Source organism: Galeopterus variegatus, unplaced genomic scaffold (assembly GCF_000696425.1).
Source record: "Galeopterus variegatus unplaced genomic scaffold, G_variegatus-3.0.2 Scaffold5781, whole genome shotgun sequence".
In the NCBI taxonomy this organism is placed as follows: Eukaryota; Metazoa; Chordata; class Mammalia; order Dermoptera; family Cynocephalidae; genus Galeopterus; species Galeopterus variegatus.
Window position 1 is genome coordinate 51,966 of NW_007731892.1, and position 24,264 is coordinate 76,229.

At 39.0% G+C, this 24,264-nt stretch overlaps 1 protein-coding gene and 1 pseudogene across 1 annotated transcript; one reads left to right on the plus strand and one right to left on the minus strand.

Annotated features, from left to right (window-relative positions):
* The first annotated feature begins 11,771 nt into the window (after positions 1-11,771).
* LOC103605389 (olfactory receptor 2C3) lies at positions 11,772-12,964 on the plus strand. The gene has a single exon (XM_008589961.1). It carries the CDS (start codon positions 11,798-11,800, stop codon positions 12,761-12,763), a length of 966 nt encoding a protein of 321 aa, XP_008588183.1. The 5' UTR covers positions 11,772-11,797; the 3' UTR covers positions 12,764-12,964.
* Positions 12,965-21,943: 8,979 nt separating this feature from the next.
* LOC103605390 lies at positions 21,944-23,007 on the minus strand (annotated as a pseudogene).
* Between the last annotated feature and the right edge of the window lie 1,257 nt (positions 23,008-24,264).

Below are 24,264 nucleotides of genomic sequence, written 5' to 3' on the forward strand. Positions count from 1 at the left end.
TGCGATCCGTTGCCGGACATGGAAAAAGACAAAAAAAAAAAAAAAAAGGTGTTGGCTGGGGATATAATTCAGAGGGTCTTCAGAATATAGTTGCTCTCTGAACTCATAAGATTAGCTAATATCACTAAGGAGTGTTTGAAATAGGAAAATAGTATTACTTATCAGTGCAAACATTTGTGTGGTTCTTGCTCCACCATTTAATAGTCATGTGGCAAGTCACTTGCCAATTCAAAGCCTCAGGGAATGCATCTGTAAAATGGGGCTCATAACAGCTCTTTGCAGAGTTAAATTAGGAGTAACTTGGATAATTCAGGAAAGACTCAAAGAGCACTTAAAATTATTATATAATGACAAAAGATAACAAGTGGTGGCAAGAGTGTGAAGAAAAGAAAACCCTTATAGACATTGGTGGGAATGTGAATTAGTACAGCCATTATGGAAAATAGTATAGAGGTTCCACATAAAATTTAAAAAAGAACTGCTGTATGATCTAGCAATCCCACTGCTAGGTATATATCCAGAGAAATTGAAATTAGCATGTCGAAAAGATATCTGCACTCTCATGTTTATTATAGCACTATTTACAGTAGCCAAGATATGGAACCAACCTAATTGTCCATCAGTGAATGACTGGGTAAAGAAAATGTGGCATATACACACAATGGAATGCTACTCAGTCGTAAAAGAGAATAAAATTCTGCCCTTTGTGACAACCTGGATGAACCTGGAGGACTTTATGTTAAGTGAATTAAGCCAGACACAGGAAGACAAATACAGCATGACATTATTCATATGTCAAATCTAAAAGAGTTGATCTCATAGAAGTAGAGAATAGAATGATGATTACCAGAGGCTGGGGTGGCTGGGGGGGGGACAGGAGGGATGTGGAGATGATGGTCAAAGGACACATAATTACAGTTAGATAGGAGGAATAAATGTCAAGAGATCTACTGCACAGCAAGGTAATGATAGTTAATGATGATATATTGTATTCTTGAAAAATGTAGAGAGTGGATGTTATGTGCTCTCACCCCAAAAATAACTATGTGAGGTAATGCATTTGCTAATGAGCTAGATTTAGCCATTCAACCACATGTATGTACTTCAAAACTTCATGTTATACACAATAGAAACATACAATGCTATCTGTCAATTTAAAAATAATAATATAAATATTATTATTGCTGTCATATGACTCATAATGTTCTGTAAGCAATAGACTGTGTCAGTCACATATTTCAATGCCTATATCGCTTGCTGTACCAAAAATATTACATAATCTGATTAACAGACTAGATCCAGAATCATTCATTCATTAACATAATAATAATAAAAACAACTTAAAAAGTAGTATCTATTAGGTGCTGTCAGCATGCCAGATAGCAAATCATATATTGGGACAACAGGGAATATAATAGTTACTAAGACAGAGACAGACCTTACCTCACAGAGCTTAAGAATTAGAATCATATTTTGCAAACTCTTTAGAATACAGATCCAAAAACTGAAGGCAAATAAATTTAAGAGGCGTGGCCAACTGCCAGAACAAGTTAGTGGCAGTGCAACGTGCAAATCCAGACCTGATTGATTTCAAAAGCTGAATTTTTAGTAATAATGCCAGCTCAGGATGTTTCTACTCCAAAAAAATGGTGCAAGTAGGGTCCATTTCCAGAAGAATAAAAAATATCACTCAGTGAAGTAGTACTGATTCCATACTATAGATAAAAGTGTACAACAGGCAGACAAAGAAATTAAAGCAAATTACAGATCAATATACTTTATAAATTTATATACAAAAATCCTCAGTAAAATACTAGCAGACCAAACATTGCAGCAAACAAATCTAGTATAAACAACAAAAGAATTATACACCATGATCAAGTGGGATTTATCCGAAGAATGCTTCATCATATGAAAATCAAAAGAGGCAGTACAAAAAGGGAACTTCTTCTACATGATAAAGGCCACATATGAAAAACCCATAGCTAATGTTAACCCAGCTGTGAAAGACTAAATGCCCCTACCCTAAGGTCAGGAACAAGACAAGGATGCCAGTTTTTACCATTTCTATTCAACATGGTACTAGAAGTTCTAATCAAAGCAATTAGCCAACCAAAATAAGGTATATTTCCAAATAAAAAGAAAGGGAGAAAATTAGAAAATTTCCAAATTAGAAATGGAGAAGTAAAACTACTTCTATTTGCAGATGACATAATCTTACATGTAAAAATCTTAAAGAAGCCACACACACACACACACACACACAAGCAACTGTTAGAGTCAATAAGTTAATTCAGCAAAATTCCAATGGCTATTTTTACAAAAATGGAAAAACCAGTTCTCAAATTCATATTGATCTGCAAGTGACCCTTAATAGTCAAAATAATTTTGAAAAAGAAAAGCAAAGTGGGAGAACTCACACTTCCTGATTTCAAAAATTACTACAAAGCTACAGTAATAAAAAGTATGATACGGACATAAGGATAGACATGTGAAAGAATTGTGAGTACAGAAATAAACCCATATATGTCAATTGATTTTTAACAAGAGTTCAATTGGGCAAGTGTAATCTCTTCAACAAATAGTTCTGGGAAAACTGAATAGACACCTGCTAAAGAATGAAACTGGGCCACTACCTTACAACATATACAAAAATTAACTCATAATATACCAAAAATATATCAAAATTTTTAATTTTGTAAGAGCTAAAACTTATAAAACTCTTCTCAGAAAACATAGGAGCAAATCTTCATGACCTTGTATTTGGCAATGGTTTCTTTAGTATGACACAAAAACCACAAGCAGTGTATTAGTCCATTTCTGTCACTTATAACATAAATACCTGAAACTGGGTGATTTATAAAGAAAACAAAATGTATTGCTTACAGTTTCAGAGGCTGGGAAGTCCAAAATCCAGGGAACACATCTGATGAGTGTCTTGGTGGTGGCAACAGTGACCCAGAGGTCTCGCATGGCAGAAATGGCAGAGCAGAGAGGGAGATAGTTCCTCATGCACTCTCTTTTTAAAGCCCTCAAAACCACACCCCTGACCACCATTGTTAATCCATACACTGCAGCATGCTCTGACAACCTAATCACCTCTTCAACTCCCCACCTTTCAAATACCATAATAGGATTTCCCACCCTCAACAATTACAGTGGGGGTTTAAACTTCAGTGAGGTTGGGGGGTGAGGGGCATCCAATCTATAGCAAGCAGCAAAAGAAAATAAAATAGATAAATAGGACTTTATCAAAATTAAAAACTTTTGTCCATCAAAGGACACTATCAAAAGAGTGAAAAGACAACGCACAGAATAAGAGAAAATATTTGCAAATCAAATATTTCATAAAGGTCTAGTGTTCAGAATATATTAAAAAAAAACTCCTGCATCTCAACAACCAGAAGACAAACAACCCAATCAAAAAAAATGGGCAAGGGACTTGAATAGACATTTCTCCTAAGAAGATAGGCAAGTGGCCAACATGCACATTAAAAATGCACAATATCATTAGTCATTAAGGAAATTCGAATCAAAACCACAGTGAAATACCCCTTTACACCCAATAGGAACACCATAAAATTTATTTATTTTATTTTACTTTATTTATTTTTTATTGTAACATAGTTGATTGTACTATCTGTGGAGTACAGAGTTGAATATCAATACCTATGTGCAATATGTGATGCTCAAATCAGTATAATTAGTATATTCAACATTACATAATGTAATCATTTTTCATGGACCTTTACCAACTCCTCCTTTACGCCCCCCTTCCCCCTCCGCTTTTCCCTCCACTGGTAACTTCAGTTCTGTTCTCTCCTTTTGGAAATTCAATATATTATTGTGATGGCTGTTTCTTTCTTTCTTTCTTTCTTTCTTATTTTATTTATTTATTTATTTATTTATTTATATGAGTGAGGTCATATGATATTTCATTTTCTGTGCCTGGCTTATTTCATTTAACATAATTGTCTCCAAGCTCATTCATGCTGCTGAAAATGGAAAAATTTCATTCTGTTTTGTAGCTGAGTAGTATTCAATTGTGTATATGTACCATATTTTTCCTTATCCAATTGTTCATCAATGGACATTTAGGTTGGTTCCCATGCTTGGCTATTGTAAATAGAGATGCAGTAAACATGGGAGTGTTTGTCATGATGATTTTCATTTTGGGGGGGTATATACCCTGTAGTGAGATTGCTGGATTGTATAGTAGTTCTATCTGAAGTTGTCTGATAAACCTTCATACTGTTTTCCATAATTGCTGTACTAACTGTCAATCCCACCAACAGTTTAGAAGGGTTCCCCTTTCTCCACCAGCATTTGTTGTTCTCTGTCTTTTTGATAATAGACAGTCTAACTGGGGTGAGATGATATCTCAGTGTTGTTTTGATTTGCAATTCCCTGTTGATTAGCCATGTTGAGCATTTTTTCATGTACCTGTTGGCCATTCATATGTCTTCTTTTGAGAAATGTCTGTTCAGCTCCTTTGCTCATTTGTTAACTGGGTAATTTGAATTTTTGCTAAGTTGTTTGAGTTCCTTGTATATTCTGGATATTAATCCCTGGTCCAATGTATAGTTTGCATATATTTTCTCCCATTGTGCAGATTGTCTTTTCACTCTGTTGATTGTTTCTTTTGCTAAGCAGAAACATTTTATTTTAATATAATCCCATTTGTTTATTTTTTTCTTTTTTTGCCTGTCCTTTTGTGGTCTTGTTCATAAAGTCTTGCCCAATCCTACATCCTGTAGTGTTTCTGCTACATTTTCTTTTAGGAGTTTTATAGTTTCAGGTCTTACATTTAAGTCTTTAATCCATTTTGTGTTGATTTTTATTTGGTGAGAAGTACATGTCTGGTTTCATTCTTCTACACATGTATATACAGTTTTTCCAGCACTATTTATTGAAGAGTCTGTTTTTTCCCCAATGTATGTTCTTGGTTCCTTTGTCAAAGATCAGTTGGCTGTAAGTGTTTTGATTTCTAGGTTCTCTCTTTTATTCTGTTGCTCTATGTGTTTGTTTTTATGCCAGTACCATGCTATTTTTGTTACTACTGTTCTGTAGTATAGTTTGAAGGCAGGTAGTGTAATGCCTCCAGCTTTATTTTTTGTTGTTGTTCGGTATTGCTTTGGCTATTTGCTGTCTTTTTTTTGTTCTCTATGAATGCTAGGATGTTTTTTTTCTATTTCAGTGAAGAATGTCATTGATATTTTTATGGAGATTGCATTGAATCTGTAGATAGCTTTGGGTAGTATGGACATTTGTACAATGCTAATTCTTCCAGTCCATGAACATGGAATGTCTTTCCATCTTTTGGTTTCCTCTTTAATTTCTTTAAGCAGTGATTTGTAGTTCTTGTATTGGTCTTTCACCTCTTTGGTTAAATTTATTCCCAGGCATTTTATTTTATTGATAGCTGTTGTAAATGTCCTTGCTTTCTTGATTTTTCTGCTAGTTAGTTGCTGGTATATAGAAATGCTACTGATTTTTGTGTATTTATTTTATATCCTGCAACTTTATTGAATTGGTTTATCAGCTCTAAGAGTTTTTTGGTAAAGGTATATAGGATTGGTGTTGCTCCCACACCTCGCTCAGCCAGTGAGCGGGAACCGGTCTGTATGTGGGATCCGAACCCTCGGCGGGAGCGCCACTGCGCTTCCCAAGTGGCGCACTGTAGCAGTGCGCCACCGGGCCGGCCCGAAATCATGATATTTCTTTATGCCCTTTACCTGACCTATCACTTCTCAAACCTCCTCCTTCCCTCCCCTCCATCTCTAGTATCCTTAGGTTTGTTCTCTCTTTCTGGAAGTTCAAAGTATTGTTGTGGCCTTTTCTTTCTTTCTTTCCTTCATTCCTTCCTTCTACCCTCCCTCCCTCCCTCCTTCCCTCCCTTCCTTCCTAGCAGCCAGTTATGAGTGAGAACATGCGGTATTTCTGTTTCTTTGTCTGGTTTATTTCACTTAACATAATTTTTTCCAGACTCATCCATGTGTTGAAAATGGCAGAATTTCATTCTTTTTTATGGCTGAGTACTATTCCATTGTGCATACATACCACATTTTCCTTATCCAGTCATCTGTCAATGGACACTTAGTTTGCTTCCATATTTTGGTTATTGTAAATACAGGTGCAATGAATGTGGGAGTACAGGTATCACTTCAACATGATAATTTCCATTTGTTTGGATGTATACCCAGTAGTGGGATTGCTAGATCTTATGGTAGTTCTATTTGTAGTTGTTGGAGAAATCTCCATACTGTTTTCCACAATAGCTGTGTTAATTTCCAGTCCCACCAACAGTGTGGAAGAGTTCCCCTATCCCCACATTCTTGCCAACATTTGTTATTCTCAGTCTTTTTAATAGTAGCCAGTCTAACTAGGGTGAGATGATATATCAGTGTGGTTTTGATTTCTATTTCTCTGATGACAAGTGATGCTGAGAATTTTTTCACGTACCTGTTCACCATTTGTATGTCTTCCTTTGAAAAAATGTCTATTCATTTCCTTTGCCCATTTTTTAATTGGATCATTTGTTTTTTTACTATGTAGTTGTTTGAGTTCTTTGTATATTCTGGATATTAATCCTTGTTGGATGCAGAGATTGCAAATATTTTCTCCCACTCTGTAGGTTGTCTTTTCACTCTGTTTATTGTTTCTTTTGCTGTACAGAAGCTTTTTCGTTTGATATAATCCCATTTGTTTATTTTTCCTTTTGTTGTCCGTGCTTTTAGAGTCAAATTCATAAAGTTTTTGCCCAGTCCTACTTCTTAAAGTTTGCTCCCTATGTTTTCTTCTAGGAATTTTATAATTTCAGGTCTTATATTTAGGTCTTTAATCCATCTTGAGTTGATTATGGTATATGGCATAAGGTATTTTTGTTTCATTCTTTTACATATAGATGTCCAGTTTTCCCAGCACCATTTATTGAAGAGTCTATATATTCCCCAATGTGTGTTCTTAGTGGCTTTGTTGAAGATTAGTTGTCTATAAGTTTGTGGACTGATTTCTGGGTTTTCTATTCTATTCCGTCAGCCTGGCTGTCTGTTTTTACTCCAATACCATGCTGTTTTGTATGATTTACTATAGCTTTGAAGTATAATTTGAAGTCAGATAGTGTTATGCCTCTGGATTTTTTTTAAAAAGTAGAAAGTATGTACTGTACATGAAGTGGAGAAATTGAAACACACTTTACTTGTAGGGTGCTTAGCCAGTGTGGAAAAGTTTGGCAATTCCACTATAAGTAAATCATAAAATTCCCATAAGACCTAGCAATTCCACTCCCATAATACAAAAGAATTGAAAACAGATGTTCAAAAAAAAATTTTATGTGGATGTTTATAGCAAATCTATTCACAATAGGCAAAACGTAGAAACAACCCAAATGTTATCAAGAAATAAACCCAAAATGTCCATCAACAGATAAATACTCAACAAAATACGGTAGGATCATAAAATGGAATTTTTTTAGTTATAAAAGAGAATAAAGTACTGACACAGGCTACAACATAGATGAACCTTGAAAACATTATGCTACGAGAAAGAAACCAGACACAAAAGCCACATATTTTATGATTCCATTTATATGGGATATCCAAAATAAGCAAATCCACAGGGACAGAAAATGGATTAGTGGTTGCCAGGGCTGGGAAGACTTAACAAATGGAAAATGATTGCTTACTGGGTACAGGTTTTCCATTGGGGGTGATGAAAAGTTCTAGAACCAGATAATGGTAATTGGTGTGTAACAATGTGATGTACTTAATTCTATTGCCTTGTGCACTTTTTAAAATGTATTTATTTTAATTTTTTTACTATACATATTTGTGGAGTACAAGGTAGACTTCAATAGATGTGTACAATGCGTGATGGTCAAATCAGGATAGTTTAGCTTATTCATCATTACAACTCATAACCATTCTTTGTGTCCATTAACCAATTTCTCATTAACCTCCTTCCCTCCCCTCCCCCTCCCCTTTCCACCTCTAGTAACCACAGTTCTGTTCTCTCCTTCTAAGAGTTCAACGTATTATTGTGATTGTTGTTTATTTCTTTCTCTATCTCTTTTTTTATTGTTTGTTTATTTATGAATTCAGCTCCCACTTCAGAGTGAGGACATGTAGTATTTCTCTTTTGTACCTGGGTTGTTTCATTTAGCATAATTTTCTCCAGACTCATCCATGTTGCTACAAAGGGCTAACCTCCTTCCCTCCCCTCCCCCTCCCCTTTCCACCTCTAGTAACCACAGTTCTGTTCTCTCCTTCTAAGAGTTCAATGTATTATTGTGATTGTTGTTTATTTCTTTCTCTATCTCTTTTTTTATTGTTTGTTTATTTATGAATTCAGCTCCCACTTCAGAGTGAGGACATGTAGTATTTCTCTTTTGTACCTGGGTTGTTTCATTTAGCATAATTTTCTCCAGACTCATCCATGTTGCTACAAAGGGCAGAATTTCATTCTTTTTTATGGCTGAGTAGTATTCCATTGTGTGTATATACCACAGTTTCCTTATCCAGCTCTATTTACAATAGCCATGCCAAGGAACCAACCTAAATGTCCATTGATGGATGACTTGTACACTTTTACAGTGGTAAACTTATATTCTTAACATACTATTAAGAAAAATGTTAGCTTATCACTGAGTTACACCCCAATAATGAAATGGTTGTATTTGTTTTAAAAAAGAATCTACAGAAGCGTGTGCCAAATTAGGATAATGAGCAAATATGTCAGACTGTCTCCTCAGCTATGTGATTAAGCCTCATGGAGATAGACTTGAGTCTTACACTCTGTAGCAATGTTTGGCAGTATACAAACCTGCAGTAATGTTCTATTCATAAAAAGAAATCATTCTGTGTGTACGATGAAATTATAATTATCCAAGAGGGGAAAAAAATCCCCAAACCTTCTTTTCCTCCAGTTTCATTCCCTTGATATTCACCATCACCCTCTGTCTCCGCTCTTAATGCTCCAGGGGATAAAATAAATGTCTTATGATTATAAGGGCTTTATGAAACACTTTGTCCTTTGGGGGTCAGTATATACTTCTCATTCTGGAAACACTGTGAGCCATCCTCACTCCTTGACTACCAATTATTTCAGGAAAAAAATAGATGCTTTTTTCTAGTTCAAACCCATTCTGACTTAAAGACCTAAGAATGTGTTCCTTAGACGTGAATTTGAACAGAACCTGGCACATCGGCCACTGACTTGGAGATTTCCAACATTTTGGGGGCTTTAAAATCCCTTGGCTAATCTCCCGATTTTTAGTGCCATATGCACTGACTTTACAAATGATATCAGTCCTTGAAATAAAATATTTCCCATTTTACAACTACATTTTCAGCCTGCATAAAAGGAGATGATGCTGCTAGCTCACCATCAGTAAGTGAAATTCTTGGGTTTTTTGTTTGCTTTTCATGGTATTTAAGATAAACTGGGATCACAGACTTTCTAGTAATTCCAACTAAGGGTGATGAGCACTGATCCCTTTAAATGATCTGATTTTATTTTGTGATAGTCTTTGATATTCCAGCATGGGGTACCATTTGTAACTGCATGGTTAACTCAGACAAAATTTGAGCTCAAGACATTTCATTACTGTTCCTATGCCATCTTTCTTTTTCATAATGGCATAGGACTTGGGGTGACATCACATTTTGAAGAGTGAGTTTTTATTGGGACAGTTTTGGCAAATCTCTGTGGATGAGCAAATCTCTTCCTTTACCAGAAATGTTCTTTTTTTCTAAGAATCTGGATATCTCGGGTGTAGCTCCAGTACTACTGAGCAGCTCCGGAGCTTGGGGTGTGCCACTGAACATTTCTAGAAATAGATCAGATCATCAGAAAGGTCTCTTTTCAGTCAAAACCTTCTACTTAACTATTATCTCATGAATGACCTATGGTCCTTCTCTTGGCAACATTTATACATCTTCTGCATATTATCAATTGTGAGTCAACCCAGTTTCTATCTCTATACAGAGTGGATATTTACACCACAGGTGACAATGCAGTTGTCAGTTTAACCTTTTATTTTTCAGTTCATCTGTGGGGACTCTATATTTGAGACAAGCACTTTGTGTCATGATTCAGTTGCACATAACTATTCAAATTCACCTCTTTTCTCCCACATCCACTTTATGAAACCACCCACATTCTGACAAGTCTCAACTTCCTTCCTGATTTGGAGGAGGTCAGAATGTTTTCTCCTGGATGCTTTCCCCCAGAGTATCTATGCTCTCCTGACCTGCAAATCAGACCACTGTCTCAGCATTCTGGCACAGTAAAATCCACACTGGTACAGCTTCCATGGGTGAATTTTGGCAAATGCAAGAAGCCCTATTTTTATATATGTGCAATAGAGACCCTGCATGTTTTTTTAAATGCTTTGAATGTACTCTCTGGGATTTTAAGATAACTGACATTTGCATTTACAACCGCTCTGTTCCAAAACCTGGATGAACTCTACTTATAATAAATTGATTCTTCTTTTTAAAATACAGTTTTGAACAAATTAATGCATTTGTAAAAAGAGCCCCAGAGGTTTTTCAGGGACATCTGAAGCAGACTAAGTTGGCCATTTTCCCCACAGGAACTTCTGGCTTCTCACACTGTCCCTGCTAGGTCATTTCTCCTGTATAAAAGCAGAGGGTAGTCTGAGTCACCTCTGCCTGCCTCTGGCATTTCCAAGAGTTCTGTCCTGACAACATTCCTGCAATGTTGTGCTGCGTGTCCCTTAACTATGCCTTTATATAACTCTACTCCTGCCTCTACCGTAACATTCTAACAACTGCTTCACAATGGGTTCATTCAATGAATATTGATTGAGGAACTTCTGGGTATCAGACACTGGGCTTGGCACTGAGGACCTAGAAGTAAACACAATAAACAGAACCCGTGGCTCCATGATAGCTTAATAAATGAGTAGTGTGTTTATTGTAAGGCAGTTAAGTTTACATGTAAAAATAAATCAGGAAAGGGGGAGAAGGGAGCTGAGAGGTTTTTAATATATAATACAGTGAAGGGGGCCTTGGTTAGAAGTTGACTTTTGAAGAATGACCCCAAGGAGGTGAGAAAGTGGGTGTGTGGATATCTTGGGGGAAAAGCACTGCAAGCCTTAGCCAAGACAACAGGGGTGTTGAGCAGTACAATGATATGATCCTATTATATCTTAATCTAATCCTCTGGCTGCTTTGTTGAGGATATTTGGAAGGGGAGCAAGAGGGAAAACACACAGGCAAGTTAGAATATTAGATCAAAGTTCAAGTGATAAATGATGGCAAGATGGGCCAGGGTGGTAGTACCAGAGGTGGTGAGAAGTGATGAGAATTGGATTATATTTAATAATAAAGCAAACATTTGCTGCTGCTTGTGGGATTTCAGAGAGTACAATTCTAATGCCTGTGCATTAGTGGTTCATCACATGAAACACCACCCTCCGCCCAACTAACATTTCATCACTAAACATTTAGGCCACATCCAGATGTGGCTACTATAAGTAATATTTCAATTCAAAAAAATCAGTGCCAAGAATTATGCAGTAATGTCGATTCTGCACAACCGTCCCCATCCCTGCTGCTATGCATGTTCCCACGTCTTTTATCATACATTCCATATTGGCCATTAGGAAGGTAAATGCAACACCATTCACGAAGCAGTTGGGTGGATGCTTTTGAGACCTATGGGTATAAAATTTATGTTTAATGTTTGCTAATGGATGTAATTATTTCATGTCACACACCCTGTGCCCCCCATCCACCCACAGGTGGCCTTTTTGCCCCACTCCCAGCTGCATATGATGATGGGAATAGCCAATGTAAGTTCTCCAGAAGTCTTTGTACTGCTGGGCTTCTCTGCATGGCCCTCGCTAGAGCCCATCCTCTTCCTCCTTGTCTTGGGGTTTTATGTGCTATCTGTCTTGGGCAATGGCATCATCATTGTGGTCTCTCGTGTGGACGTGCACCTCCACACACCTATGTACTTCTTTCTTGCCAACCTCTCCTTCCTGGACATTAGCTTCACCACGAGCATTGTCCCGCAATTCCTGGTCAACCTCTGGGGGCCACAGAAAACCATAAGCTATGGAGGGTGTGTGGTCCAGTTCTACATCTCCCATTGGCTGGGAGCCACCGAGTGTGTCCTCCTGGCTGTCATGTCCTATGACCGCTATGCTGCCGTCTGCAGGCCACTCCACTATACTGTCATTATGCATCCGCAGCTCTGCCTCGGCCTGGCCTTTGTCTCATGGCTGGCAGGTCTGACCACCAGCATGGTGGGCTCCACCCTCACCATGCTCCTACCACTGTGTGGGAACAATCACATCGACCACTTCTTCTGTGAGATGCCCCTCATTATGCAACTGGCTTGTGTGGACACCAGCCTCAATGAGGTGGAGATGTACCTGGCCAGTTTTATCTTTGTGGTCTTGCCTCTGGGGCTCATCCTAGCCTCGTATGGCCACATCGCCTGGGCTGTGTTGAAGATCAAGTCAGCAGAAGGGCAGAGAAAGGCATTCAACACCTGCTCGTCCCACGTGGCAGTCGTGTCCCTGCTTTATGGGAGCATCATCTTCATGTATCTCCAGCCCACCAAGAGCAACTCTCACGAGCAGGGCAAGTTCATAGCTCTCTTCTACACCGTAGTCACCCCCACGCTGAACCCACTTATCTACACCCTGAGGAACAAGGATGTGAAGAGTGCCCTCAGGCACATTGTATTAGAGAACTGCTGTGGCTTTGCAGGGAAATGGGGACAAATTTAGAGAGTCTAGTCATTTCTGAGGAGAAAGAACAAGTTTAAAAATATCAAATTTTATCTTGGAGGGCACAATATTTGGAATGTCATTTCTGTTTTGATATTGCTTGAGCTCAAGGTAGGTAGAAATCTGAAATGAGTGTGCCTATGTACTATTGTCAGACCAAGGTTAAGAGAAGATACTTTGGTTTTATTTTTTGCTAATTATCATATTGTTTTAAACGTTTTTATCGGGCCGGCCCAGTGGCACACTCGGTAGAGTGCAGCACTTGGGAGTGCAGCGGTGCTCCCGCCGAGGGTTTGGATCCCATGTGGAGACCGGTCCACTCACTGGTTGAGCGCAGTGTGGGCGCAACACTGAGGGTTGCGATCCCGTTACCGGTCACGAAAAAAGACAAAAAGGAAAAAAAAAAGTTTTTATCATTGTATATGTTACATATATGATGATTATCATCTCATTCTGTTAATTACTTATATTGTTTTATATATGTGTGTGTGTGTGTTATATATATATATATGTCACTATACTATTTATATGTCTGCCATTGAGAGTGCCTAATCTGTGTGAAGTCCCTTACATTTTGCTCAATATTTCTAGTGACTCTAATGACACTTTTCCAAGTATTTCTAATATCAGTAGACATTATTAACCTCATAAAGGTTAGGTAATTACAGAGCTATTAAGGTTTTAAACTGAGATTTAAGTCCAGCTCTATCAATTCATAGATGTGCTTACAATTATGCCTATAACCCCTCATGGTGTAATAAGACATATCATTATACATAGCACAGAACTTCTAAAACCCTCATAATTTCCCAAGAGATAGTGATGATTAAGAGTGTCCTTTGCTATTCATAACAAGCCCCTTTCAACCACACCTGAGTCTGTGCCAGTAAAGTGACTCTTGGTGGGCCTCTAGATAGCTTTCGGAAGGGGGCTTGTTGTCCAAGGATCCAATCATGAGATTAGAGGGTCAGAACTTTCAGTCCCACCCCAGATTTCCAGAGAGAAGACGAGACTGAAGATTAAGTCCAGTCACAAATGGCCAATGATTTAATCAATCATGCCTACATGACGGAACCTCCTAAACGATGAGGTTCAGAGACTTTCTGGGTTATTGAACACTTCCACGTGCCAAGAGGGTGACATGCTCCAAACCCCACAGGTTCAAAACTTCCTGTGCTCAAGCCCCTTCCAGACCCAGCCCTACGTACATCTTCATCAGGCTTTTCATTTGTATTCTTTATAATATCCTTTATAATAAACAAGTAAACATAAGTAAAATGCCGTCCTGAGTTCTGTGAGACATTCTAGCAAATTATCAAAGCAGATAAGAACCCCTGATTTACAGGTGGCAACCTGAGACTTGTGACTGCTGTCTGAACTGAGGACAGTCTTGCGAGCACAGCCCTCCAACCTGTGGAATCCGACACTAACTCCAAGTAGTTAGTGTTGGAACTGAACTGAATCATAGGAGACCCAGTTAGTGTCCAGAGAATTGGAGAACTGGTTGGTGGTGGAGGAAAAACCAACACATTTGGTACCAGAAGTGTTGTGAGTAAAAACAGTCCTCCCTTGAAGGAGGAAGAATCTAAAGATGCAAATGTCTCAAGGGTAGAACTTTGAGTTGGATTGTCAGTAATCTAGTGGTTTCATCAATAACACACTACACTGATTTATGTCTAATTACTGAACAACAGAGTTTCCTATTCAGCTCTAGACTTTCTGTTTTCAGGAAATGTAAGGACACTCACTAGTATATTTTCTTATTTATTTAATATGTCCAAGCATGCATTCATCATTCTTAAAATGAGCTCTATTTCCGGAGGTTGTAAAAATGAGCACACAACACTGCCCTAAGACAGACAGGTCAAGTTCATAGAGCAGTCACTGGCTTTGTTGCTGTAAAGCTCTAAATAGTGTTGTGAAGTTGATAATATTCACAATTTAGAGGTGGGAAAATACTGATCAGAGAGAAAGATTATATTTATGTTCATTTTTGAGTATTACATAAGTTGGAAAAATCAGTCATTTATTTGCAACAATATTTTGCAAGGTTATTATTTAGGCGGCTTTTTTTCTCCAAAATCCTGCCTTCAAAACAAATTTCCTCCACTTTTCTGAATTAAACACGTTCCTATATGTCACAACTAGTCTTCCAGACTTCTCATTTGATTAATATGAGCAGACATTGGGAGATGTGGGTCTTGGATAAAAATGCAAATACAGTATTGAGGTTCATAACAGTTCACCCTTAGCAACTATTAACTCTTCAGAACAGCTTTGTTTCTAATGGAAATTGAGTTCATAGGTCTGTAGAAAATGGGAACCAATAATTCATATGTGTATGTATTTATTGTTAAAATAAAATAAGAATATGATTAAAAACTTGTGAAAACGAAAGGTTACCCACATTCTACCAAAATACTGATTCTTTTACACATTCTTCTCTACCCAATTCCCAAATGTTTGCTCATTCACATGTGAGGATTAGCATAGTGTGGGCACAACTTTTTATTTCCTTTGCTAATAAGGATAACAACGATTACATCTGACATACATTGAGTGCTTATATTGCGAGTCACATTTCTAGGCAGTTTATCTGAGTTCACTCATTTAATTTTCATAATAAAGCTGTTAATAAGGTAGTATCATTCTCCCTGTTTTATAATTGAGAAAACTAAGGCCAAATTAGCAGAGCTTAGATGCAAGGTAACTCTTATTTTGATGTGGGCAGTTGGTTTTAGAGTGTTCTGCTGCTGCTTGACTACTTCCTTCATTAAGTGACATAAAAATGTCCACATGGACATAGTCTTTGTAAAGTTTTTGAAAACAGTGTATAACATTCCAATGAATGGATATTCCTTGGTTTCTATCAATTGTTATTTGTAGGCAGCCAGGTTATTTTTATTTTATTTTTTGCTATGTTATATAATGTGGGTAGGTTTCTTTCTTCTACTTAATTATTGTCTTAAGATAATCCCCAGAGTGTAAACCATAAGATGAAAAGGGAAACAGATTGTGATGCAGCTCAATTTACTTCACGAATCTGCCTTAAAAAAATAAAGAAATCTCGGGGCCAGCCCGGTGGCGCACTGGATAGTGCGCCGCTTGGGAAGCGTGGCAGCGCTCCCGCCCGAGGGTTCGGATCCCACATACAGACCGGTTCCCACTCACTGGCTGAGCGAGGCGCGGGAGCAACACCGAGGGCTGCAATCCCGTTGCCGGTCCCCGGTCCATTGCCGGTCGCCGGTCCGGTGCGGGGGCAACACTGAGAGTTGCGATCTGTTGCCGGACACGGAAAAAGACAAAAGACCAAAAAAGAAAAAAGAAAAAAAAAAAAAAAGAAATCTTGAATTCTGCTAACCTCATCACATGTACCTCAACCACCACCTGTATACTGCATATTACATCATACCTATTTACTTTTTAAAATTTATTTATCTTTAATTGACCCATATTGATTGTACATATGTATGGGGTTCAGAGTTATATTTCAATACATGTACACAATGTGTGATGATCAAGTCAGGGTAATTAGCATATTCATCATTGCAAAAATTTTATTCTTTCTTTGTGATGAAAACATTTGAGTCTCTCTCTGCTGAACATTTGAGAACACACTATAAATAATCATTAATTATAGATGCCTATCACCACAAAACTTCTTTTTGCCAGCCAGCTGTCATTTTGTGTCCATTAACCAACCTTTCTCTCCCCCTGATCCCTTCCCAGCCTCCAGTAACCACAATCCTACTCTCTACTTCTAAAAACTCAACTTTTGTTTTTTAGCTCTCACATAGGAGTGAAGACATGCTGTATTTATCTTTCAGTGCCTGACTTATTTTACTTGAGATAATGTTTTTTCCAGGCTCATCCATGTTGCCACAAATGAAAAGATTCCATTCTTTTTCACGGCTGACTAGTATTTCATTGTGTGTGTATATATATATATATATATATATATATATATATATATATATGTACCACATTTTCTTCACCCATTCATCTGTTGATTAATACCGAGGATGATTCCATATCTTGGCTGTTGTGAATAGTGCTGCAATAATGTGGGGGTGCAGATATTTCTTTGTCTACCTACTTATTTTAATAAATTCTCTATTTCATATTGCATCACCCTACACTTCCCTATAAAGCATCCCAGGTATCAGACCCGGGAGTACACAGCACCACTTTCCCCTCTGCAGTGAGAAAAGGGTGGCCACGCTTTTTCTCTGAGATGGAGAAAAGAGGAGAAGTAACGCAGCAGGTACCCTCGGAGTCAGAGACACATGGAAACTTCAGTGTATGAATGGGGACCCCCTGACTCATACACTAATGTTAACATTAGTAACTAATGTTACTAAATGGAGTTCATTGGCATTTTTTACTCAATTTAGTACACAAAAAATGAAGAGGAAAGAACTAATGGGGAAAAATAATTTAAAAAGCATTAAATGAAAATGTTTACAATCTGAAAAAAAATTTTTTTAATCTGAATACTAAAAACTTTCCCTGACTCCTTGGAAGGATGAATGAAAAGTCACCTCCGGAATTTGGATGAACTGTTATTTTCCTTCGCTTGCTCATGGCTTTGTTTAAGCTCAGTAGCCGAGTTTTTGGAGCTTCCAGAGAGAGGAAGGGCCGGGAGGACTCTCTGGAATCTCTGTTTCCCCACATGCAGCATCCTCTTGACCTCGCAGCAGGGTGTCTACTTAAGACACGAGTGCAGCTTCTCATCGGTTTATTCAGGGACAACAGGCAAAGCTGGGCTGCCAGAGCCACGGAAGACTGCGCTGGGCTCTGCCCCGTTCACTTCTCAGCCCTTGCCTGGCACAGAGGAGAACAATGACCATTACGTGCACTTTCCTCTCAGGCTGACTGGTCATTTGCCAGCCTAACTGTTACATAAATGCTTAAGAGAAAATGAAGAACTCTTGGGAACCCCCCAACAGAACCATCCTGAGGCACTGAAGCCTAAGGAAGAGTGAGGGATGATCTTTCTAGAGGGAAGTTCCATCCTACTTGGATTTAAGTCATAGTGAAAGGGAGAGAAAATGCTTGCATGCCGTATTGGAAACTACCTATCTTTCTTTATTGGGTCCTTTTTATGCCCAATATGTCAGAATCCTCTAGGCCCTGTCATTATTCCTGATCCTCTTGCAGGGACCACTAGTCTTTGATGGCTTTTCTCAGAATCAAACAGACCCTGGATCATCACAAGCCCAGTCTGGGAATCCCTGACCTGCTGCTTGGGTCTCCTCCCATGCTACCCACTATGAAGGCCATGTTTCACTGGCGCATGCACAGCCTGGAAATGTGGGCAGTGAAAGACCCAGGCCACACTGAGCATGGGGACAGAAGCCGATGGAGACACACTTCCAGATCTGAGATGCATTTGTACAGCTCCAAGGCCCCAGAAGGATGAAGCACCAGTCACACTTGGTCATAGCCAAACGCATCCTTGTCCTTCGCCTGCTTTCCTGACCACAGCATCATAGACCATCTGTGCTGGACCCAGCCTCAGCCTTGGAGACACCAGAACTAAGGCAACTTCCCCAAGCTCAGCAAGCTCAGCACACACTAGTTTGTCTTCCTAAGTGAAGTGTTACAAGCCAGATAGTATCAAAACTTTGAAGTTTAAAAGCTATAATCTGTAATCACACTCAGCCTGGCAAGCTCCACATGATAAGAGAGGAATGCAAGAACTGGGAAATCAACCCAGAGAATAGCAGGCTCAAGACTTCCTGGCAAATGAGTTCACTTAATAGATCACAGATATTTTCCCATTCAATATATGCTGCACATGCATGCTGCAAACCTAATGGCCATGGCATTTTCCCATTTTCACTATTACAGATGAAGCAAACTAGACTACTAGTCCTAGGAGATGAATCTTTGAGTAAGGAGTCAAATGGTGTTCACATGTTTACATTTTATGGACATGTTTAAGTTTTCCTTCAGAGACTATAAATTTACACTTTTGCCAACAACATGTGCAAAGACAGTCTCACAATTTCACAACACTGGATTTTGTCAATTTTTTCAATATTTCCTTGTAAATCTTAACTCATTATCACTTTACTTTGCATTGATTTAATCATTAGCGAGAAGTAACATCTTCTGATATGCTTTGGGATTATTTATGTTTCTTCACTAAATTCTTTTTTTTTCTTTTTTTCATATTTTGACTGTTTTTACTTTTGGTTATTGACTGATGAAGGGACACTTTGTTATCAAATCATTTTCCCAGTGGGACGTTTTGCTATATTTTTGTTTCCTTCGTGGTAAAAAGTTTTAAATTTTATGTATTAAACTTTACCAGTTATGTCTTTATATCTTGTTGTGGGATCATTCATTATTTTATTCAGTGAAATGTACTATTATTTAATCATAGCTTATGTATGTGGCCTGTTCTGAGAACTGGAGATGCAAGAATAAACAAATGATGTCACTGCCTTCACGTGATGTACAAGTTCAAGGAAGAGAGGATGATCACCCAGGAAGCAAGCAAATGGAAAACGTAGGTTAAGAAGAGATAGATGAGCCCGAAGAAGGTGGCATGAGGTCTGGGAGTTCATAAAGCCATTTGAGCTCTCCCTGATGAAAGAGGAAGGGAGCCCCACATATGCATTTGGAGAGCATCCCAAGGAGAGGGGGCAGCCAGAGTAGGCTTTAGAAGAGGAAGGGCTGCACGCAAGGCAAGTCTGGTAGAAAGTCTTTCCTCAAAGTGAAGGAAAAAAAGGATGGTGGAAATGAGGTCTGACAGATCCCTAAGGGGTGCAGGTAATGAGGGTCTTAAAGACCCTGGATGAGGGCCGGCCCGGTGGCGCACTGCTATAGTGCACCACCTGGGAAGCGCGGCGGCGCTCCCGCCGAGGGTTCAGATCCCACATACAGACCGGTTCCCGCTCACTGGCTGAGCGAGGCACGGGAGCAACACCGAGGGTTGCGATCCTGTTGCCGGTCCCGGTCCGGTCCGGGGGCGACACTGAGGGTTGCGATCCGTTGCCGGACACGGAAAAAGACAAAAAAAAAAGACCCTGGATGAGCATTGAGTTTTCTATTTTCAGACTATTTGGGAAAGAGAGAGGGCATGACATGCCTTCTTGTTTAAAGTTGTGCTTAGAAATGGCCACCATCTCCAAGATTATGTTTATTTTGTTGCTTTATGGTTTTCTATTTTATGCTTAGCTTTTCAGTCCATTGTATCTGCAGCATATGTATGTGTGTGTGTGAGAGAGAGAGACACAGAGAGAAAGAGATTTGTTACTTAATATTTTCCAAATGTTTATTCGATAGACGCCCTCTTCTCTTAGTGTAATATCCACAATTTCTTTAACCTTTAATAATTCAATTAGGAAATCTGAACTGAAAATATAAGTAAAGACTATCCTGTTTGGGGAAACAGCTATTTAAACATGATGAAAGAAATACGAAAACTGTGCATGCCCTAAAGAGTTTAGAGTTTTAAAAGAAGGCAAAACATGTAAATTTTCTATAGCTTTTTGGAAATTAATAATAAAGACTGTATTAGTCTGGGTTCTCCAGAAAAGTAGAACGAATAGAAAAAGAGAAAGAGAAATTTTAAAGAAATGGCTTACAAGATTGTGGCGGCTGGTAAGTACGAACTCTACAGGGCAAGCTGGAGACCCAGGATAGAGATCATTTCTCCACAGACTCCAAGAGCACGCTGCAGGCAGAATGCCCTCTTCCTTGGGACACCTCAGTTTGTTTTCTCTTAATGTCTTTAACTGATTGGATGAGACCCACCAACATGACAGCGGATAATTTGCTTTACTCAAAATCTGCTGATTTAAATGTTAACCTCACCTTTAAAAATATTTTCACAACAACATCCAGACTGGTGTTTGACCAAATATGTGGGTGCTGTGGCCTAGCCAATTTGACACATAAAATTAACCATCACAGAGATTAAGTAGTTTCTGGAAATAGTTGAAATTGTGTTTATTTTTACAACATAATCAAAGACTCTCATTTTTACTTTTTACTGTAAATTTCAAGGAAAAAATGAAGTAAACTATGGCTTGCCATTAAATCTTAAAACATTCCTACTTCAGAATTTTCAAAAGGTAAAAATACATAAGTTTAAAAAATTACAGTTTCATTTTCATCATAAGTAGCATTATCATAATTATCACTGTCATCTCAACCCAGGTAATTCCGCTCATATTAAGCTGCTGTGGTTCCTCGCTCCCCACACTCTTCCTGTCCATATGCTACCACATCACAATTCCTCCATGATCCTATGTTCTCCTTAGAGTCATATCCCTACGTTTTTCCCTACTACAAACATAGTGACTACACGGAAGCTTGTTGCAACAGAAACTCTCTGAGTAAGTGACTTTCAAACTTTTTTATCCACTATTGAAAAACACATTTGACATGCACATGCATACACGTGTGTGCACTAACACACAACTGACTCAGCCTACCATGTGTAGTCCTTTCTGAAATTTTCTATTTCATTTCATCCTATTTCTATTTCATTTCACTTTTAAATGATTGCTCCAGTCATTAAATTGATTTCATGATCCATAAATTGCATATGACCTGAATTATAAAGGAAACACTGCATTTAGTCAAGCAGTTATAAATTACCAGCATGGCACAGGGGGAGTGCAGTGGGGGAGAAAAGGGGCAGGCAACAGCCTGAAGAAGTTACAATGTTACAGTTTCAACTCCACAAGGGTCTGGAAAATTCAGAACTAAAGGGCAAATGGGAAGGAACAAGTGTACTCCAGAACAACACCCCCACAGACACACACACACTTTTCTGTATGGTGTCTCCTTCCTCTTGCATCTGACCTAATATTGACTTTACAGTTCACTGGAATCAGAATCAAAAAAAAAAAAAAAAAAAAAAAAAAAAAAAAAATTATCTCTTTGTAAAACCCCACTGAGCAAAGAGGAAGCAGCATCTCTCTTTCCACCAGCACATTATCTTTTGCAATTAACTCTGTTACTTTGAAGGTCACGGAGGGTCCCTCCAGCTGCAAGCAAGGCACAAATTATTGAGTCTAGAACCCCTGAAAAAGACAAAAGCCTGCTCTGCTCCGTTCACGTTCCCACCTTTTTATATGCCATTGTGCATCGTTGTTGTCTTGGAACAGAGAAGACTTCACAGACCCTAAGGAATCCCAGGATAAGTGTTGTATGCCTATCTCAGTGTCCTCCTGTGTACAGCAGGCTGCAATCTTTCCCCAGAACCTTCCATATGGCCTTCATCATGTCTTTCTCATCGTGTAGATGAAGGGATTCAGAGTAGGGGTCACAAGGCAGTAGAAGAGGGTGAGGAACTCGCCCTGATCCTGGCTTGCCACGTTCCTGGGCTGCACGTACATGTAGATGATGGAACTGTAGAAAAGGGACACCACAGCCATGTGGGAGGAGCAGGTGTCGAAGGCCTTGCGCCTCCCGGCTGCAGCCTGGATCTGAAGCACTGCAGCCACGATGTAGCTGTAGGAGACCAGTATCATGGCGAGAGGCACAAGGACAATGGGGATGGCCAGGGAGAAAGCCACGCCTTCAACCCGGCCGGTGTCCACACAGGAAATGCAGATGATGGCTGGCATCTCACACACAAAGTGGTTGATGCAGGGGTGACCACACTGCCCAAGGGACATGGTCAGTGGCGACATCAGGATGGAGTTGGCAATCCCGCTGAGCCAGGCGAAGGCTGCCAGCTGCACACACAGCTGCGGGTGCATGATGGTCATGTAGTGGAGCAGCTTGCAGACAGCAACAACGTGGTCATAGGCCATGACTGAGAGGAGAATGCACTCAATGCCCCCAGTGGACAGGAAGGCAAAGAGTTGGATGACACACCCCACATAAGTTATGGTTTTGCTTGGGCCTCAGAGGTTGGCCAGCATCTGGGGAATGCTGCTGGTTGTGTAGCAAAGTCAAGGAGGGACAGGTTGCTGAGGAAGAAGTACATGGGCGTGTGCAGTTGAGGGTCCACCAGGGAGAGGAAAGTAATGGTCGAGTTGCCCATGACAGCCAGAAAGTAATAAAAACGTGTTGACAGCAAACAGGACCATCTCCAGCGTGGGTCAGTCAGAGAACCCAAGCAGAATGAAGTCTCCTGCAGAGCTCTCATTACCTCCGTCCACCACCCTTGGCTTAATGCACCTGTTTAGAAAGGTTATTGTGCTGCTGTGATTAGAAACTGGCACACACTGTTTTGTCTCCTTACTACGAATGTATTTTATTAGTACAACCCACATTTTTAACTAGTGCATCTTGCCTGCTGCTGATTGCCTGGGATTGTAGGGCAAGGTGTTAAGTAAGGATATTTGTCTGTAAAGGGATAGAAGCTACAACTGCTTACTAAATAGCACTCTGATCTATTCAAGTGAGTTAACTTAATAGACCTTTACAAACTAAAAATTAAAAAAGAAAAATTTTTATTGAATTTTCAGAAATAAAGTACGTAATATAAAAAACTAATATACTTTTGTCAGAATCTGCTAACATTGAGGCTGGCTGGTTAGCTCAGCTGATTAGAGAGAAGCCTTGTAACACCAAGGTCAAGGGTTCAGATCCCCATACCAGCCAGCCACTAAAAAAAAAAAAAAAGAATCTACTAACATTGAGCTAATTTCTCTGCTACCTGGTAAAATCTCCTAAAATTTGTGGGATGATAGCTTCAATTAATCTGATCATCTCTCACATTTCCACCTTTCCAGTCTCTATGTTTCAATGATTATAAGTCAACTGGGAAAAAAAAACAAAAACAAACTGTCACTTATTCAGTACTGACTTTGCACTGTGAGCTGCAGGTTTAGAGAGGAATGAAACAAAGCATCTATTTTCAAGTTACTCACAATTCTTACAGGTTTTCTGGTAAGTAACAGCCTGGAGGCCCTTGAAAATAAGAAAGCCCCAAACTCACTTGCCACTGCATTGTTAATGATTTTGTTTAATCTTTGACTCTGTAATTAGGGTGACATTATCCAAGAGACCAAAAGCAGCACTGATTGTGCAACATTGAGGGGATTCTCTTCCCTCCCATGTGCTCTCACAAAATGAGCAGAAAAGCAAGGAACATTCTTTTGTACATTTTAGGTTAATATAACATGCCCAGAGGTCAATTAAATGAAATAATCCAGGTTGTTGTGCAGGGTTAATTTTGCAGTAGTTTTGTTTTCTGACCTGCATCAGTTCAGTGAGAGAGAATCAAATTTTACACTGCTGAATAGACACCAATTAAATATTTTGGTAGGGGAAAGAGAACCCACCACGGATTCAGAAATTAAACAGGAAAAACATATATTTTCTACATGTCGATAATTAAATGTTGGCTGTCTGGATATCATTTTCTGCTGTTTGTTTTGATTTCACAAGGACCCAGCTGGAAAAGTTATAACGCAGTGTAAATACATGGCCTGTAAATGCATCCCTGGATTTTCCACAGCTCTGCTTTCCTTGTGCAGGATGTGTCCATTTCTTATCTAATCGGGGAAAGGATTATAGACACTAAA